Here is a 20,766-nt window from a genome sequence, read left to right as displayed (position 1 = left end):
ATGTTCTAAGAGTTGAAAATGGAATCTGGAGACCTCCTAAGGCCTGGCCTCAAAAGTTATGCAGTATAATACTCTTGGTCAAAGCCTATCACAGGGCCAGCCCAGATTCAAGGGTAGTGGCAGTAGACCTCCATCTCGATAGGTAGAATGGCAAAGAGCTTATGGGCATCTTGAATCCACCATAAGAATCTTTGAAGAAGGGTGCCTGGCTGGCTCAGTCAGTACTCTTGATCTCCGGTCATGAGTTTAAGATCTCTGGGCAGAGATCTTACTTAACAACAACAACAAAAAAAAAAAAAAAAAAAAAAAAAGAAGAGAAAGATGAAAAATTCATATTGGGCATGTTGAGTTGGAGGTACCTGAGTGTCATCAAAATGGATACATGGAGGGGAACCTGGGTGGCTCAGCGGTTAATCGTCTGCCTTCAGCTCAGGCTCCTTGCTGAGGAGCCTGCTTCTCCCTCTGCCTGTGTCTTTGCCTCTCTCTCTCTGTCTCTCATGAATAAATAAATAAAATCTTTTTAAAAATGTACATAGAAAAGTAGGCAATTCAAGCCACAAGTCTGGTATTCAGAGGAGAGCACCAGCTTTGGAAGACATTTGGTAGACATTTGGTAGACATCATTTTTCCTTTTTGCGAGGGAGCAAATAGGCTCAGCCCAGGTGGCTCAGCAATTTAGCGCCAGCTTCAGCCTAAGGCCTGATCCTGGAGACCTGGGATTGAGTCCCACATTGGGCTCCCTGCATGGAGCCTGCTTCTCCCTCTGCCTGTGTCTCTGCCTCTCTCTCTGTGTGTCTCTCATGAATAAATAAATAAAATCTTTAAAATAAATAAAGTCTTTAAAAAAAAAGAGGTCGGGATCCCTGGGTGGCGCAGCAGTTTGGCGCCTGCCTTTGGCCCAGGGCGTGATCCTGGAGACCCGGGATCGAATCCCACGTCGGGCATCCGGTGCATGGAGCCTGCTTCTCCCTCTGCCTGTGTCTCTGCCTCTCTCTCTCTCTCACTGTGTGCCTATCATAAATAAAAAAAAAAAAAAAAAAAAGAGGTCAAGAAATAGAAGAAACATGAAAATGTCCGCTGGCTTTGGCAACACAGAGGTCTTTGATAAGTATATGAAGAAGGCGTTCCTAATGGATTGGTAGGAATAGAGTCTAGAATTTTTGGTTCAAAGACGCAACAATGCTGAATGGAGCAAGGGATTTGTTACCCGGGATTTAATGTCTTTACAACTTTTTGCTTTTTTAGAGTTGTTCAGATCCCTTTCGAATGCTCAAATACAACATCGCCTCTGCATGTAAATTTACTGGCGGCAGTTGTCCACTTCTGGTTCAAAGGCACAATGTCATTCCAGGAATATTTTTGGTATGTGCTTTGAGATACATGAATGCTTTAATCAACCTACTATGTTGTATATGTAAATGATGTTGTGGATGATGCTTGCATGACTTAGAGATTATTTATAGGGTGAACAAGAGAAAGGAGAGAATGAAGAAACAGGTAAATTTGAATCACAACCTTCTGTGGTACCCCCTTGACTATGGGTCTTTTTATTTATTTTTATTTTTATTTTTATTTATTTATTTTTTTTATGGGTCTTTTTATACAGGCAGGTTATAGCTGTGGATATTCTTCTAACTGTTGGATTATCATTACAATGGCTCTAGTGAAGTTAAAAATTGAATACTGTTAACACTGAGGTGATCAAATCATTGGCCTTATAAGTTAATATGGGATTATAAATGCTAAAATTTAATTCTTGCATTTAAAAAGCTTATAAACCTAATTGAGGAGATAGGATACATAATACCCATATATATTTTTAAAGATTTATTTATTTATTCAGAGAGAGAGAGAGAGAGAGGCAGAGACACAGGAGAGGGAGAAGCAGGCTCCATGCAGGGAGCCCGACGTGGGACTCCCAGGTCTCCAGGACCATACCCTGGGCTGCAGGCAGCGCTAAACCACTGCGCCACCAGGGCTGCCCCATAATAGCCATATTTTAAGACTCAATAGAATAACATCTGTGATTGAGACAGCCTGGTATGGTAGAGAAAGCATAAACTTTGAAAATCGGCAGACCTTGGTTCTACTATTTGCTTGCTGTGTGACCTTGGGCAAATTACTAAGCCTTTCTGAGCCTATTTGCTCCCTTGCAAAAAGGGAAAATGATAACCAATTTATAAAATTGTAAAAATTCAGTGAGATCATGGGCATGAAGTGCTCGTTTCAATTCCTGGCACATGGTGGATAAGTATTGAATGTTAATTCCCTTCCACCAATTTTTCAATTCAGCAAATGTATATCGAATGTCTGCTCTGTGCCAAGTACAATATTGGTTCTGAGGATGCAAAAAAAAAAAAAAAAAAAAGAGCCACAGTCCCTTCTGCCATGGAACAACTAGTTCAAGGGTAGAGGGGTGCAGTCTGTGGCTTCCTGAGAGGTATGAGATGTGAGCTGAATGCAGAAGTGGTTTTCATACAGAGAGGTAAAAAGGAGAGGGAAGTTCCAGGGAGAAGGGATGTTATTATTATGGGTAAAAAAGGTAAAGGCTGGGAGCACAAGGAATCTGGAGACCTGGCTTTGCTGTTTGTTCATTAGTTTGAGAGAGAGAGAGAGAGAGAGAGAGAGAGCAGGCTTGGTGACCGGGGACCAGCAGGCGGAATGGGGGCAGAGGAAGGAGCAGAGAGAGAATCTCAAGCAGGTGTCATGCCCTGCGTGGAGCCTGAGGCAGGGCTCGATCTTACAACTCTGAGATCAAGACCTGAGTCAAAATCAAGAGTCTGAGTCTGATGCTTAACTCACCTCACCACCCAAGTGCCCCTAGAAACCTGATTTTTAGTCCTGGCCCTTCCTTTATAACCAACTGTATGCGTTTGGGCTGATCTCATCTGGAGGCGGAGAGGACTGGATTAGGTCAGGGGCTCTTACCACTGGCTCCTGCCTTAGCTTCATGAATAAATGATTTCTGAGCCTCATCCTAAAACAGGTAAATCTTAATTCCTGCAGATGAGATTCAGCATTAGCTTTACATCAACTTCATTATGAAACATTTTACATACAATACACTCACTTTATTGTACAGTTTCAAAAACTTTTGACAAACGTGCATACTCTTGTAACTGCTTGTGCAATCAAATGTTGCCACCACCCCCAGAAAGTTCCCTTCAGTTCTTTCCCTCAGACTTCGTCCCCAGGCAATCACTGATTTGCTTTCTGCTGCTATAGATTAGGTTTGTCTTTTCTAGAATTCATCTAAAAGAATTCATAAAATAAGCATTCTTTTATCTGGGATATTTGAGATTTCATTGTTTTTTAAAAACTTCCCTGAAGGGCCCCTGGGTGGCTCAGTCCACTGAGTGTCCAACTCTTGGCTTTGGCTCAGGTCATGATCTCAGTTATGAGATCAAGCCCCACATCCCGCTCTGTGCTAGCATGGAGTCTGCTAAAGTTTCTCTCTGTCCCTCCCCATGCTCGCTCACTCATTCTCTCTCTCTCTCTCAAATAAATAAACCTTTTTTAAAAATAAAAAATAAATAAAAGCTTCCCTGGATAATTTTAATGAGGAGTAATGACTGGATGATCTCTCAGGGTCCTTCTAGCTAAAAAAAATCATGGTCTCATCTGCTAGTCTAGAGATAGACATTGCATTTTAGGAATAATGAGTGACTGTTGTCATTGTAATAATTATGATAATACTAACACTAATTGAACTTTTACAACGTGCCCAGGCACTTTGCTGTTATTCATTGTATATTCCTACCTAAATCCACATAGCAGGGATTAACCTCAGAGGGGGTAGGTGCTAATATTATCCCTGACAACAGAGATGGAAACTAAAGCTTAGGGAAATTAAGTAACCCATCCAAGGCCAAAGAGCTACCTAGCAAGTGGTGGGGTGAGGATTCAAACTCAGATTTCCCTCCAATAAACAAGAGACTTTACTTTTTTTTATATCTTTTTTTAAATTTTTTATTTATTTATGATAGTCACAGAGAGAGAGAGAGAGAGGCAGAGACTTTACTTTTAATCAAGATGCTACAAAAGCTCCTACGAGGTGAAGTCTGAGCTCCCACTACTTCAGGAGTGTAAAGTGATACCAGATGAATGCTTTCAGTTTGTTGATGAGTTCCAGCTGGGGAGAAGAAATTAATTTAAGGGTACATTTAGCAAGAAAGGCTTCAGGCAAAGAGCCTCTCACCTTAATATGAAAACTAAGCCGATTTGTTGCAAATGTCAAATGACAGTTCAGACTAAAGAGACTTCAGGGCACCTGGGTGGCACAGTCAGTTAAGCATCTGACTCTTTTTAAAGATTTATTTATTTATGAGAGACAGAGCGGCAGAGACACAGGCTCCATGCAGGGAGCCCAACATGGGACTTGATCCTGGGTCTCCAGGATCACACCCTAGGCCGAAGGTGGCGCTAAACTGCTGAGCCACCCGGGCTGCCCAGCAGCTGACTCTTGATTTCAGCTCAGGTCGTGGTTTTGGCTCAGGTTGTGGTCTTGGGATCATGAATTTGAGCCCCTCATTGGGTTCTGGGGTCCGTGCTCAGTAGAGAGTCTGCTTGAGACTCTGTCTCTTTCCCTCTGCCAATCCCCCACCCCACTCTGCCAATCCCCCACCCCACCCACACTTGCAGTGCATGCTCTCTCTCTCTCTCTCTCTTTTTCCCTCTCTCTCTCTCTAAAATAATAATCTTAAAAAGACCAGAGAGACTTAGGGGAAATGAGATGGGGCAGAGGCTGCATCCTGCATATCTTTTGAGATATATACAAAACTGAGATAGCAAGAATAGTTCATCTACTGATATCACTCTAGTAAATAACCTCAAGTTTCAATCCACATATACACACAAAAAAATCTATTTTTAGTTTTCAAAATACACATCCACTGTCATTATGAACAATGAACAATAAGTCTTATTCTCTGGTAGGGAAATCTTCTCACAGTACCTGGCAGGTGATCAGATACCTCCCTGCTTCTGCAAGTTCATTTGATCCTGTGAGTCTTGGCAGACTTGCTTGGTTGGTTATAGTCTATGCTTCCTATAAATTTACTGGTGGTTAAAAAAAAAAAAAAAAAAAAAGAAGCATGGGCACAATGAAAATGTGTGTCTTCCTTAAGTTGCCCTCATCCGTGACGCCCAAATCCAAGTCTTGTCATGAGATCCTCCCAGTTCCTTGTAAGAGAATAGCGAGATCACCTAAGGCTGGCTGCCCAGCCAAGAGCAAGGCATAGCCTCAGCCCGCTGAGCCGTCTGTCCACTGGGTGACAGTGTTGATCCATCTGGTTTAAATGTGCTTTGTCTCTGGGCCAGAAAACTCCGGGAAAGATTGCAGCCAGATGGCTTTCTGAGGGCCTTGGAGAATAGCTCTGCCTTTCTTCTCAGAGTGTGGCAGAGTCAGTCTGCTCTCTTCATTTTTCAAGGGAAAATGTGAGGTGTAGAATTGTTCCTGTTACCACATCGGGCTGGGTTTCTGTGGGCAAAGTGGCATAGAGGGCGGATCTGATTGTCCATAAGAAGTTAACATGTGTTTTCTTCATACTGTAACGAAGGCAAAAAGCCTCCAAATAACATTGTGAAAACTCATTTCAGCTCTTTATCCAGATGCCGTGGGATGGATTGATTCTTTACCCAAGGTGCTCACTCTTACACATATGTGCTAGCATATGGGATGTGCATTACCCAGGCTCTGAAGAGGGACAAGACTGTCCGTGGAGTATCATTTCCAACTTGCCAGGGCACAGTTTTACATGGTTCCATCTGTTTTGACGTGATCCCTGTCTTCAGGAGGAGAAATAGAGAAGCAGAACAAATACTGTAGTACAATTTGATGTGATCAGGAGAAAGGATAGTTATATAATGCAAGAGGATGGGAAGGAAGGATGGAACCATCCATATTCCCACTTTAAAGGACAAAACAAAATGAGTTGAGTGTTTGCTTCAAGATGCTAAGAGGGTTGGTTTCAGCAATTTTTTGTTCTCTACCTCTTCCCCCTCCCTGAGATGGAAAGGACGATGATTTAAAATATTGGGACTCTTCAGTGAGCAAAAAAGTCATGTTAATGTGATACTGTGCTCCAAACCCTTTTAAAATCAGTTTGAAAAACTAAAATAGATTTATCAATTTAAGAAATTACACCACAGGGGCAGCCTGGGTGGCTCAGCGGTTTAAGTGCCTGCCTTTGGCCCAGGGTGTGATCCTGGAGTCCCAGGATCGAGTCCCATGTCAGACTCCCTGCATGGAGCCTGCTCCTCCCTCTGCCTGTGTCTCTGTCTCTCTTTCTCTGTCATGAATAAATAAATAAAATCTTTTTTTTTCTTTTTAAAGAAATTACATCACAGAAGTTTTTTTTTAGCACTAAAGGGTTGTTGTTGTTTTCTCCTTTGCTTTATTTGATATTGTTTGGTCTGATCTATTTGTGCTGATAAGTTAGCACTTATATTTCATTACACTTAACAAAAGCTTTGGGTTTCTTTTTTTTTTTTTTTTTTTTGATATTTAAAAATATTCTAAAACTGCAGTCATATTTTCTTAGGGAGTTCTGCCGGAGTTCTGAGACCTTCAAGTGTGGGTTAGAAATCCAAACAGGTTGTCTGACTGCCAAGAAGATTAGGCTCTCACTCTCTAGGGCTCACACCGACATTGAGCCACACAGAACAAAGGGCCATAGAAGCCAGAATATGACACTCTTGAGCTGTAAGCGACTTCCCTTGTCTCTGCTCTTTGGACATTTAGAGGCCTTCTGGCCTTATCTATCACACCTAGACAGCAATGGGCCTACTTAGGACAAGTTGTAAGCACTATGATATTCTCTTCATGTGCATATTAAGGACATTTTATCTGTGTTTTGCTATTCTCTACCCAGCAGGGGCCTACTGGTTCATCCAGGAGAAAGAATAAAAGGATTTATGAGAGGTGGCTCCCAGCAGGGGAGGTTGAGGACTTTCTGGGACTCACCAGAGCAGAATGGATTTTCTTGGGACACAAAGCCAACCTGCAGAGTGTCCCAGCATGTCTCTCTGCTTCACCAGCAAGACACAATGGAAATAGAGAATGGGTTAGAGGCGTGTGCACCTGCAGGCTCCAGGAACACCTCCTCTGTTTATCTCTGCAGACATGTGCACAAGGTGCATTCTTCCTCCAATTTCTTCTACTTTCTTCATTCTCTAATGAAGGTCTTTGGAGGCTTATGTGGTTGCTCTGTGAAAAGCCAGCACCATCGATAGTTTGAGAGGAGGGCTCTAGTAGCAAAACCCATTTTTTTTAAAATGTAAAAGCCTAAAGGAGAAGATAAAAATCATCCATGCTTCTGCTACCCAGAAATAAATACCATTAATGGTTCAATGTATATCTTTCCAGTGTCTACACACACACACACACACACACACACACACACACACACACACACATGCTCCAAACTGGGGTCTTAAGGTACATATAACAATATATTATAATAATTTCCCTAAATCATTAAGTATTATTTCTATATTCTTTTACAGCAGCATCATTTATGTTGGCTGAATAATATTCCAATATAAGCCTGTACCATGATTTATTATTTAATATCTCTCTTGTTGCTGAATACTAAATTATTTTAAAGAAGAAAATTTAAAAAATAGAGCTGTCTCACAACAACATAGATGGAACTAGAGAGTATAATGCTCAGTGAAATAAGTCAGAGAGACAAATACCATATGATCTCCCTCATACATGGAACTCAAGAAACAAAACAAACGAGCAAAGGGGGAAAAGTAGTGAGAGAGACATTAGAGCTGTCTAATGTGGGAAGGCAGACCTTTGCAAAGAAGTGAGCTCACGTTTTCAGAGGCTAGAGTATAATTTTTGAAGGGACAACTCAGAAGAAATTGCTACCTTGAGTGGGTGCCTTCTTTCTATTCTCTGGTCCCATTTCTCTTGGCAATTATTTTCCTGCCCAGGATTTACCCTCTTTCACTGTTCTTCAGTTTTGCCTTACTCTTAGGATCCTGGCTGTCTCCTCCCTACTCCTTAGCACCAGAATCAGGAATCACTGATTTTGTGTCTCTGTCCTTACCATAGGACTTTGGAGCCAAAGAGGGGAGTCCCTTTCCTGGGCAAAATGACCAGGTATGCTCTAGGCCCAATCACCTTGTCTGTTTAATAGTCAAAGAACTTGGCATCACATCATAGAAAAAAATATACTAGGCCTTTAATGTTCTTTAAAAATGGGATACTATTTAAGATGGGCACAAGAAAGAATTGGCCAAAGAAAATATATCTTTCAAGTGGATGCCCTCTATGTACAGTACCATCAGTATGTGTACATAAAGAGTGAAAATAATTCTGTCGTTAGTTATAAAGTTTAGCAACATTGTATCCATTTCTTGAGATCTTGATTCTGACTTTGATCACATGAGGGGTAGGACCCCACTCTTCTTAATTTTATTGTATCCTTTACAGAGGTTACAAAGTCAGTGTTTGTAAGGACAATTTGTGATGAAAGAGTACATTTAATATTTAGAATCCAAGAATCCAAAGGACATCCCTAACTGTTTCCAAAAGGCAGTAGATAGCTTTCATTTTCTGTTTGGGAGCCCACTGTATAATCTGTATAAGTAAAACGAAGCCAGTGATTTAACTTCAGACAAAAAAAAATTTGTTGGATGTATTTCAGCAACTCTTATTATCAATCAGAGGGAATAAGCCACATTGTCCGAGGAATGATGTGTTTATAGAAAATTATAAACACAATTCTAAATGCCTCTAATAAAACACTGAATGGCAGAGCTTCAAACTGAAACAGCTGACAGACCGATGGCTGTGTGGTGACACGCTGATTTGCCCCTTCCTCAGCTTCTCCCAAGCTGGCTGTGATTGCTTCCTTGCACCCAGCCACCGGCTCTCTGTTTAGGGCAGACCGCCTAGCTTTTAGGAAAAAAAGGCCTTCAGATCAAAGTCTTTGTTGGATATTAAATTTCTTTAATGAGCCCCTTCCTTCCTAATAGTTTATGGTATTCCCCTTAGACATTGGATTGGACTCAAATTTAGTACAAATGACTAATGGTAACTTTTAATAAGTAATGTTTTCATTTATAAACCGTTCTGTATATCTCATTTGGTTGAATTCTTATAACAATTCTGTGAAGTTGGCATACCAAAGGTCATTTTATCTCTTCCTGACTAGGGAAGCTGAGTTTAAGTGGTGGAGTGGCTTATCCAATATCACACAGCTCATCAACCCTGTGGTTGGGTTGGCAGCTTCCAATCCGATAATCTTTCTATTGCACATGAAAAGATAAAGAGAGGAGGTGTAAATTGATGCAGCTGCTGTGGGAAACAGTATGGTGGTTTCTCAAAAAAATTAAACATAGAATAATTGGAAGCAGGGACTTCAACAGATATTTGTTTCAGGGGAGCATTATTCACAATAGCCAAAATGTGAAAAATCCCAAACAACCATTGATGGATGAAAAGATAAACCAAATGTGGTATACGCATGCAGTGAAATGTTCTACCTTAAAAAAAAAAAAAGAATAATGTGTGCCATGTCGTAATACGTGGTATACGGTCTGCGCTGTGTGATGATTCTGATACAAGCTGTGACTTGGATAAACCCTGAAGACATGACGCTAAGTGAAATAAGTGGGACACAAAAGGACAGATATTTGACGAGGTACCTAGAATAGCCAAATACATAGAGACAGAAAGAAGAACCGTGGTTTCCTGGGGCTTGGCAGACAGGAGAAAGGGGATTTATTGCTTACTGGGTACAGAGTTTGTTCAGGATGATGGAAGGTTCTGGAGATGGCTGGTGGTGATGGCTGCACAACAATGTGAATGTCCTTAATGCCACTGAACTGTATGCTTAAAAACACCTAAAGTGGGATCCCTGGGTGGCTCTGTGGTTTAGCGCCTGCCTTCAGCCCAGGGTGTGATCCTGGAGACCTGAGATTGAGACCCACATCAGGCCTGCATGGAGCCTGCTTCTCTTACTGCCTGTGTCTCTGCCTCTCATTCTCTCTCTGTGTGTCTCTCCTGAATAAATACATAAAATCTTTTTAAAAAACCCCAGCTAAAGCAATAAATTTTTTAAAGAATATTTTACCACAGTAAAGAGAAAAAAGGAGAGACAGTGTAGGAAAAGCAGCAAACCTTTGATTGTAGCTTTGGTCTGTCTCTGACTTGTTGGTAACCTCAGATAATTCACCTTTCTGGTCCTCAATTTCTTTTTTTTTTTTTAATTTTTATTTATTTATGATAGTCACAGAGAGAGAGAGAGAGAGGCAGAGACACAGGCAGAGGGAGAAGCAGGGTCCATGCACCGGGAGCCCTGACGTGGGATTCGATCCCGGGTCTCCAGGATCGCGCCCTGGGCCAAAGGCAGGCGCCAAAGCGCTGCACCACCCAGGGATCCCTGGTCCTCAATTTCTTAATCTCTATATCGAGGCGGCACTGGATTGGATAATCTCCAGGTATCCTCCAAAATCTAACAGTCATCAGAAAACTGCGTATCTGAGGACAAAGCCCTACTGGCATTTCAGCTAGTGTCCCACCTGACACTTGAACTAACACTTGTAGAAAGGATATATTTCTTGGACAAGTGATAGAGAAAAATGACATTTTCTATGCTTTTCAGAAATAAATGTTAGAGTCGCCAGGTTTGTTAAAATACAAGCCTGTAGGAAGAAGTCCAGACAAAACGTCCAGGCGCTTTTGGACTTAGAGAGAATTCAGACACCAATTAGAGCCTAGAGAAGCTCCAGAGTAAAGTCGGTGAAGCCAATTATCACAAGTTCAGTGGGTAAAAAATCAATCTCTTATACAAATATAGTTTATCACTTTAAGTACAACAAATACCATTTTAACTATCACAGTTTCCTATTACAAATGTTAATGATTCCAAGCATGCAAGTCCAAGTCCACCGGCCTTGAAACCACTACCATGAATCTATGTCCCCAGAAAGCTCTTTGCCCTTCTGAGTGAACAGCCTGAGAAACCCCACTATAGAATACGAATAAACCTGATTGTAGCTCATCTGTATATATTCATAATCTTTTTTCTTCCTTTTTTTTTTTTAAAGAGACCTCTTTAATTTTGTTCAAAGTAATTTCGTTCACATTCCATATCACTAAGCAGCAGAATCTTCTTGTGGTACAGCTCTTAGCATTCCAGAGATCTAATATTCCAAATAACAGATCATCTAGGCTTCTGACAGGAGGGCACTGCAGGCAAGAGCTGGAGATGATGTAATGGCCCTCTCCCTCCCCTGATCCCTCCTTGCCTTTCTCGTCCTTCCTCAGGCCTGGGCCCCCATAAGAGGCAACACTAACAAACTTCCAGTTATGCAATACACACGTCAAGGGGATGAAAAGTACAGCACACAGGGCAGCCCGGGTGGCTCCGCGGTTTAGCGCTGCCTTCAGCCCAGGGCCTGATCCTGGAGACCCGGGGCCGAGTCCCACATCGGGCTCCCTGCATGGAGCCTGCTTCTCCCTCTGCCTGTGTCTCTGCCCCTCTCTCTCTCTCTCTCTCTCTCTCTCTCTCTGTCTCTCATGAATAAATAAATAAAATCTTAAAAAAAGAGAAAAGTACAGCACAGGGAATATTGTCGATCATACTGTGATAATATTGTATGGGGACTATATTCACCTTAGTGAGCATCGCATATGTACAGATGTGTTCAATCACTGCCGTACACCTAATATAACATTTTATGTCAACTCTACTTCAATAAGAGGAGAAAAAAGTGGCAGCAGTAGGGCACTCTAGGCAATGATTAGAATAAGTTGGGGCCAAACAGGCAGGGGGTTGTGATCTGTCAGGGATGAGGCTTTGATGGGGGACAGAGATGGGGATCACTTGAGGATCTGTGCCACCACCTGGTCAGAGTAACTAGGGTGCCTAATCTTTTTTGTTGTTGTTGTTAAAGATTTTATTTATTTATTAATGAGAGACACAGTGAGAGGCAGAGACATAGGCTGAGGGAGAAGTAGGCTCCCTGTAGGGAGCCCCATGCGGGACTGGATCCGGAATTCTGGGATCATGCCCTGAGCCAAAGGCAGATGCTCAACCACTGAGCCACCTGGGTGTCCCACTAGGGGGCCTAATCTTATTTCTCAAACCTAAGAGGTACTGGCTTGCCGAGGGTCTGTCCTGTCAAATACCCTGGTTTGTTATTGAACTGCTAGGCCTTGTTTCAATAATAATAGGTAGCCGTTGTTGAATCAGAGGGCATAGGATTTAGAATTTTGTCTCCTCACCAAAGAAACAGAATGGGGAAGGATGAACTGCAAATAGGAAAACCAGTTCCTTTGATCTGGATCATGAAGGAGTCAAGGTATTTCAGAGAGCATTTCTGGTTGAGGTCCCCTCTGGGAATGCTGGCATTTTTTAGTGTTCTCCTGTGAGTCCTCTCCAAACTCCCATACTCTTTTCCACAGAGTCAGCAACTGTCTCTGTGTGCTAGTGACACACAAATCTCCAGCCTGGGTCCCAGCTACTCACCCGAGCCTTGGACCCATAGACCCATATGCCTCCTGGACTGCCCCACTTAGGGGTGTTTTAGGTAGCTCAGAGTCAACATGTCCAAGACAAAATCCATCTGGATCATAAAATGTATGGTGGAGAAGGCATGAGGATAGTTGCAAAAGATGAGACTAGACCAGATCATGCTAGGCCTTGTGAGTCATGAGGGGAAAGAGGAGATGTAGAGGAGGGGGAGAGAGAAAAAGAGGGAACGGAGAGGGTGAGGAAGGAAAAGTAGAGGAGAGACAGGATGAGGAGGGAGAAGAAGAGGAGGAGAGAGAGGTGGAGGGTGAGGATGGGGGAAAAAGAAGAGGCGGAGAAGGAGGAAGGGTACAGAAGGAGGAGAAACATGAACTTGATCATAAGGAATGAGGAGCACTGAAGTATTATAAGTAGTGAGTGACATGAGTGTATATCCATGGTTTAGAAAGATCACTGTCAGTCTGATATATAATGATAATATATCAATACTGATATGATAATATCAATATGATAAGATAACGAATTGGAGGGAGACAAAACTGTGGGCAGGGAGAACTTTTAGGGAGCCTTTGGGGCAATCTGGGTGAGAGAGGAAGGAGGCAGGGGACCCAGAGCAGCGACTCTGCTTGGGCTGGAATGCTGGAGGGGGAATGGCATGCCTCAGAGGCCGGCAAGGTGATGCCAGTGATGTTGCCCATAATCCTAGGAAAACTCTAGGGAACAGAACCCGGGCTACTTAGTCACCTGCCTTCTCTCCACCTAAAGAGTCTCATCTCACACGAAACCTCCTTCGTTCCTTCTTGGCACAAAATACTGAGTGCCTACTATGTGTCCAACACTATATAGTAAGCGAGGAAAAAGAGTGATAGCAAGACAGAGGGACAGCAGCGAAGGATGGCCCCCCTCATGCTGCTTAAAAGATTCTGGGTTTTGTTTTATTTTTATTTTTATTTTTTTAAAGATTTTATTTATTTATTCATAGAGACACACACACACAGAGACAGAGGCAGAGACACAGGCAGAGGGAAAAGCAGGCTCCATGCAGGGAGCCCGATGCGGGACTCAATCCCAGGTCTCCAGGATCACGCCTCCGGCTGCAGGCGGCGCCAAACCGCTGGGCCACTAGGGCTGCCCTGAGTTTTGTTTTAATTAGGGAGCCTGTTTCCTATGAATTCACTCATTCATTTGTTCCTTCCCATCCTTTCCTCTTTCTTCCCTCCCTTCTCTTCTCCCCAGCCACCCCCCACCGCAACAAATCATTAGAGTTCAAAATTGATTTTAAACCCTCATAGGAAAAAAAAAATTATAAACCCTCATAGGATCTAAAAGGATCCCAGTGGGTCCCTACATATGGCAAGAGTATTTTTGTTGAGATGTATTTGTATTTGATGAAGTCCTGATTAAGTGTTTGAAAAGACCTCTTGGATAAACCATGACAACATGCTAAATGAAAGAAGCCAGACAGGAGCGGCCACATATTGCATGTTTTGTGTATATGAAATGTCCAGAACAGGGGATCCCTGGGTGGCGCAGCGGTTTGGCGCCTGCCTTTGGCCCAGGGCGTGATCCTGGAGATCCGGGATTGAATCCCACATTGGGCTCCCGGTGCATGGGGCCTGCTTCTCCCTCTGCCTGTGTCTCTGCGCCTCTCTCTCTCTCTCTGTGACTATCATAAATAAATAAAAATTAAAAAAAAAAAAAAGAAATGTCCAGAACAGCCAGATCCTTGAGACAGAAACTAGATTAGCAATTTCCAGAGATAGATGGAAAGGAAATGAGGGGTGACTCCCTGTTGGTGTGGGCTTCCGTTTAGGAGAATGAGAATGTTCTGGAATTAGATAGTGGTAAGGGTTGTACAACCTTGTAAATATACTAAAAACCATTGAATTGTACATTTAAAATGGAGACATAATGTTCATACAGTTTTTTTAAAAGGACCTCTTCCCCTTGCCACCCTAAAAAAAATACCAAGAAAGAAAGAATGTAGTAAGAGGTCAAGGTTACGGGTCATAAAAATTGTTTTTGCTGTAGAAGCTGTGAATTGGGTTTCATATAGAGCTATCCTAAGAACACAAACTAGAAAACTATTGGGTTCAGCCAGCTAATGTTCCTACATTGATTATTCTGTATCAAATTTCAAAGGCTTCCCTTCCTTCTGAATTTCTAAATGTACCTTCTCTTCTTTTTTTTATTTAAGATTTTATTTATTTATTCATGAGAGGCACAGAGAGAGAGGCAGAGACATAGGGAGAGAGAGAAGCAGGCTCCCAGTGGGGAGCCCAATGTAGGACTTAATCCCAGGACCCCGAGATCACACCCTGGGCCAAAGGCAGACACTCAACCACTGAGTCACCCAGGCATCCCTCTAAATGTACCTTCTAATCATAAATACAGTGAATAACAAAAGGTAGTGACAGTGAAAGAGATTTATGTTTTTGTAGTTTTATCCTTCGCTCTATTTTATGGTCATGAAGACATATATTTTGTTTCTTAATCAATTAAGGATCTTTGGTCACAAGCAGCAGACACCCATTCTGACTAATATAAGGGGGCAGGGGAGTGGTTTTGGAAAGATTTAGGGTGAGCCACAGAATCAAAGACAGACTCTATTAGCTCCTTTGTAGGGCAGCCCGGGTGGCTCAGTGGTTTAGCGCCGCCTTCCGCCCAGGGCCTGATCCTGGAGACCCGGGATCGAGTCCCACGTCGGGCTCCCTGCATGGAGCCTGCTTCACCCTCTGCCTGTGTCTCTGCCTCTCTTTCTCTCTCTGTGCCTCTCATTAAGAAGTAAATAAAATCTTAAAAAAAGAATTTATTAGTTCCTTTGTAAGACCACAGCTGGTGGCCTTATGAAGCAGGGCAGCCGGGGTCACACGCACCACCACCGGATGGCACCAGCTCTTAGTGGGGTCCCTCTCAGCCTGCCTTGCACCTGCAGTCCATGAGAGATAAAGTCTGATTGGCCTAACTTCAATCACTTGTCCAACCACATGCAAAATACACCCAGAGATCACATGGGTAGCCATGAGTTGCAGTTTTCAAAAAGTCTTTGTATGTTCATGTCCAGATTCTAGTGGGTAATATGAACAGAGAAGCAGAGCTGTTGGGAGTTGAATGACCTTGAAAATTTGCTTCCTCTGTATGGTGCTTCTAGTTGGGAAAGCTGTGTAACCTTCCGTCAGGGCTCTTCTTGGGTAAAATATTGAGAATGAAATTGCTCTTTATGCTTCCAAGTAAATTACACGGTCACTGCATTTCCCTACCCAGTTAATATAGAGACTGGCAAGGAGAATTGAGGAACTGAAGCTTCACACAGGGAGAAGTGTACAAACAGCTCAGTCTTAACACCTGACCCAGGAGGAGCCATGAAAGATGGGCCACAGAGACATAACTACTTACAGCCATTTTTATAGGCTCCTATTTCTCCTCTAAGGAAAAAAAAAATACTGTGTAAAGTTTAAGAAAAGAATTAACCTGACAAAAACCAACTAATGAGGCAATTGGAAAGAACTGAAAATTTCATTCTGTTTTCTTTCCAAGTCTAGCACCTCCTTCATTAAGACATGGCTTTGAAACCTTTAAAGTTAACTTCAAGTATGTGAAAACTAAGAAAAATCTATAGAAACAGTTGGTTTAAGCATGTCTGGTTTGACTCTGAGGACTTAGAATGTAGGCTCTTCTGGCTAGGAGGCTAATCCTATAAGGCTGCATGCACAGGGTGCCTCACTGGCTCGGCTGGTGGAATGGGCAACTTTTTTTTAAAGATTTACTTATTTATTTGAAAGAGAAAGAGAGAGTGGTGGGGAGGGGCAGAGGGAGAGGGAGAGTCTTAAGCATGGAGCTCAATGTGGAGCTCGATCTCATGACCCTGAAGTCATGATCCTGAGATCACGAACTGAGTTGAAACCAAGAGTTAGACCCTTAAGTGTACCACCCAAGTGCCCCTGGAGTGGGCAACTCCTGATCTTGGGATTGTGATTTCGAGCCCCATGTTGGGGGTAGAGTTTAGTTTAAAAAAAAAGTTGCGGGGATCCCTGGGTGGCTCAGCGGTTTAGTGCCTGCCTTGGGCCCCAGGGCATGATCCTGGAGTCCCCGGGTAGAGTCCCACGTTGGGCTCCCTGCATGGAGCCTGCTTCTCTCTCTGCCTCTCTCTGTGTGTCTCCCATGAATAAATAAATAAAATGAGACAGAGCAGTGATCAAATTTTTGATGAAGTGAGAACATAAGCTTTGGGGTCAGAAACCTAAGTTCGAATCCTAGGTCTATGCCTTATTTTTGTGACTTACCTCAGTTTCCTCATCCACAAACTGGGGAGAAAAATCACCTACAGCTACTGTTGGGATGTTGTGAGGGTGGGATGAGTTAACATATCAACAGGGCCTGGATTTAATGGCTAGATTTAAGTAAATGCAATCTTTACCTGTTGCTCACAGGGTTGATGTGAGACTAATTGTCCAAATGAGAAATGGTATGTTCAAATAAGAATGTATGTTGTTGTTGTTGTTGTTGTTGTTGTTTTTAAGATTTTTAATTTATTTATTTATGAGAGACACAGAGAGAGAGAGAGAGAGAGAGGGAGAGGTAGAGACACAGGCAGAGGGAGAAGCAGACCCCATGCAGGGAGCCCGATGTGGGACTCGATCCCGGGACTCCAGGATCACCCCCTGGGCCGAAGGCAGGCACTTAACTGGTGAGCCACCCAGGCATCCCAGAATGTATGTTTAAATTAGAAAAGAAAAGTATTTAAAAACTATTGCTAAACCAAAAAATATGAAGTTCTTATTTTGAGGAGAGGGAGTTACACTCAAACATGGGTATGGAGCTGACGTTTAAGCTTTTGATTAGTGATGGTGGTGTGTGTGTGTAGACGTAAAGGGTTTAACGGATGCCTTAGCTATGTTGAGCCCCTACTCTATTTTTTTTTTAAGATTTATCTATTTGAGAGAGAGAGAGAGAGAGAGAGAGAGAGAGAACACATGAGCACCACGTGGGGAGGGGTAGAAGGAGAAACTTTAGCAGACTGTGCTAAGCACAGAGCCTGCTGGGGGCTCCATCCCAGGACCCTGAGATCATGACCTGAGCTGAAACCAAGAGTTGGCCTCTTCACCGACTGAGCCACCCAGGCGCTTCTCCTTCTCTATTTTTTTAGTACTGCCTGAACCACAGCCTTTCCTTCCCTCGTTACCTTACTTTTTACTAGGGCAGTAGTCCCCAAACCTGACCGTCCAGCTGTGGAGCTCTTTCAGAAATACCGACCTTGTGCCGCCGAGAGCCTCATTCAGTAGGTCTAGGGGGAGCCTGAGTATTTTTCAATAGACCCTAGAGTGATTTTTATATGCGACCAGGGTGACGAGCAGGCATTTCTCTTGGCCTCTAGGAAGAGATGAGGGTAGCTCATCTCACGTCTGCTTTCTTTTCCATTTGCACTTGCTCTAGAACCTCCCACCCAGTCCTACCATCCAGTGGCTTTAGAAACCTTCCATCTGCTAGTGACCCCGACGTGTGCATCCCCACGGACAGGGTCTCCCCTGAACTCCGCGTGCCTCCCCGGTCCGATGCGCTACTTCACTCTCTCACCGGAGCACTTCACAGGCACTGTGATTTGATTTAACTTTCCCCAACAGAACTCTTCATTTTTTTCTCCAAAACCTGTCCCTCCCCATTTCTTCATTTCAGGAAATGACCCTTGCTCACTGTACTGAGACTAAAAATGCTGAAATAAATCTGGACTTCTCTTTTTGCATACCCTCCTGGAAATCCTCCTGCCGATCCTGAAGCCTCTACCTTCCTAACACGCCCACCGTTCACACCACCCCACCGCACCAGGCAGCACCCTCTTTCACGGGGGCTCCTGATTGTCTCTGCGTCTGCCCTTGCACCTCTACTGTCTGTCCTCCATAGCGACTAGAGTCATCTTTATAAAACCTACGTCAGATTACAGCACTTGTCTGCTGAGAACCTCTCCTGGGCACTCATCACCCTTGAGGTAAAATCCCGGATCTTTTCTGTGGGCCACACACTTCATGTCATCTGGCCCTGCCTCTTTCCACCTCCCACCTGCTCAGCCACCCTGGTCTCCTTGCTACCCTTTGAGCCTTTACACGTGATGCTCTCTTCTCTGGTTGTTCTCCAGAGAGTTGCACAGTTTATTCTCTCACATAATCAGATCATAGGCAAAGGCTACACCCTCTGTGGCCTACCCTTTCCACTGTGTCTAAAAGAGCCCCTTTCACTCTCCATCCCTTACTTCTTTATTTGGCACTTATCACTTACGTGGCGTCTCATCCATCTACTGGTTTATTATCTGATCCCCCCTGCCCCCCCCAGTGAGGGCAGGGACTTTGTCTTGTTCATTCCTGTATCCCAGTGCCTAGAAAAATACTTCCTTTTTTTAAGGTTCTATTTTATTTATTTACTTTAAAGATTTTATCTATTTATTTGAGAAGGCATGTGTGCAAGCAGATTGGGGTGGGGAGCAGCAGAGGGAGAAGGACAAGCAGACTCCGTGCTGAGCACAGAGCTGGCTGCAGGGCTCGATCCCACGACCCTGAGAGCATGACCTGAGCTGAAACTGAGTTGGATGCTCAACCTACTGAGCTGGCCAAGGGCTCCAAGGTTTAATTTTTAAGGAAGCTCTACAACCAACATGGGGTTCAAACTTACAACCCTGAGATCAAAGTCACATGTTCTATCAACAAGCCAGCCAGGAGCCCCAAGTAGATTTTCAGTAAATACTGGGATGCCTGGGTGGCTCAGTGGTTGAGTGTCTGCCTTCCCCTCGGGTTGTGATCCCAGTCCCTGGATCTTAAAAAAAAAAAAAAATTATTTATTTATTCATGAGAGACAGAGAGAGAGGGGGGCAGAGACACAGGCAGAGGAAAAAGCAGGCTCCATGCAGGGACCCCGATGCAGGACTCGATCCTGGGACTCCAGGATCACGCCCTGGGCCAAAGGCAGGCGCTTAACCACTGAGCCACCCAGGCATCCCTAAATAAACCTAAAGGAAAAAAAGGATTTTCAATAAATACTATTTGACTGAGTGAATGAACACTCACCATTCCTCCCATCAGAAATGCCAAACCCATTTTTACTTTGCTTTGCCCCTTTCATTTATCAGTCAAGTCTTGCCCCAGCCTTTGGCAAGACCCAGGCATTTCTATAAGGTAGGAATTTCCCAGGAAAGAGAAAGAGAAAGAGAAAGAGAGAGAGAGAGAGAGAGAGAGAGAGATGGAGAGAGAGATATATAGATAGATACTGGAGACCCAAGAGAAAAGAATACCAGCTGTGAATCGTAACCTTTTCACATAACTAATTCCCTGAATCCTGGTAACAATCCCATGAGGTGATGATGCTCTGTTAAATGTTTCCATTTGGGGCCTCTGGGTGGCTCAGTTGGTTAAGCATCTGCCTTAGGCTGAGGTCATGATCCTGGGATCCTGGGATGGAGCCTTACGTTGAGTTCCCTGCTCAGGGGGCAGTCTGCTTCTCCCTCTCCCTTGGCCCCTCCCCTCGCTCGTGCTCTCTCTCTCTCAAATACATAAATACAATCTTTAAGAAAAAAAATAGATGTTTCCATTGAACAGATAAGGAAACTGAGACCTCAAGTTGTTTACACAGCTAAGAGGTGGAGCTGAGATTTGAACCCAGGTATCCCGACTCAGAGTCCAAAATGGGAAAAACGCAGAGTCTGTTAGCAGCATTAGGATGTAATACAGGGGCCAGGGCAAGTAGAACAGGAAATGGCCTCCTCTTTGTTTTTTCAAATGAGACTTTTTTTGGATTCTTGGGAGAGAGTGTTTTGGAGGTTTCCTTATTCCACTAACACGTATCCCTCATCTGGTCTCTACTTAAATGAAAGAGTTGCCATCTGGAGGCATCTTGGGCAGGTTCATTAAGTGGTGACTGCGTTAGAGGGTAGTTAGAATCTCTGCTTTCTTTTAGTCATTAGGTCAATATTTGGTTACCCCAAGGCTAGTATATTTAGTTTGAGACAACAAATCACGGACTGTTTGCTTGATTTGAGTTGTTTGGACAAGTCTTTCCATTCTGTTCCATTCAATTGCTGGAGCGATAGTATAATCAGTGTGGTTTAAACACTTAAGTTCGGGACCTCTGGATGGCTCAGTGGTTGAACGTCTGCCTTCGGCTCAGGGTGTGATCCTGAGGTCCTGGGATTGAGTCCCACATCGGGCTTCCTGTGAGGAGCCTCCTTCTCCCTCTGTCTATGTCTCTGCCTCTCTCTCTGTGTCTTTCATGAATATACAATCTTTAAAAA

The 20,766-nt window shown here is 43.5% G+C and overlaps 1 protein-coding gene across 1 annotated transcript in view; it reads left to right on the top strand.

The window, feature by feature from the left end:
- Positions 1-20,766, top strand: part of LOC144282345 (uncharacterized) — a 119,318-nt gene that overhangs the window by 32,444 nt on the left and 66,108 nt on the right. The window contains exons 6-8 of the mRNA XM_077845877.1: positions 1,246-1,362; positions 6,873-7,134; positions 17,928-18,083. Of these exons, the coding sequence (XP_077702003.1) occupies positions 1,246-1,362; positions 6,873-7,134; positions 17,928-18,083 (535 nt within the window). The remainder of the gene's footprint in view (positions 1-1,245; positions 1,363-6,872; positions 7,135-17,927; positions 18,084-20,766) is intronic.

This window comes from Canis aureus, chromosome 13 (genome assembly GCF_053574225.1).
Source record: "Canis aureus isolate CA01 chromosome 13, VMU_Caureus_v.1.0, whole genome shotgun sequence".
In the NCBI taxonomy this organism is placed as follows: Eukaryota; Metazoa; Chordata; class Mammalia; order Carnivora; family Canidae; genus Canis; species Canis aureus.
The sequence above is the reverse complement of the archived record's forward strand: the minus strand, read 5'-3'. Positions and strand labels throughout refer to the sequence as shown.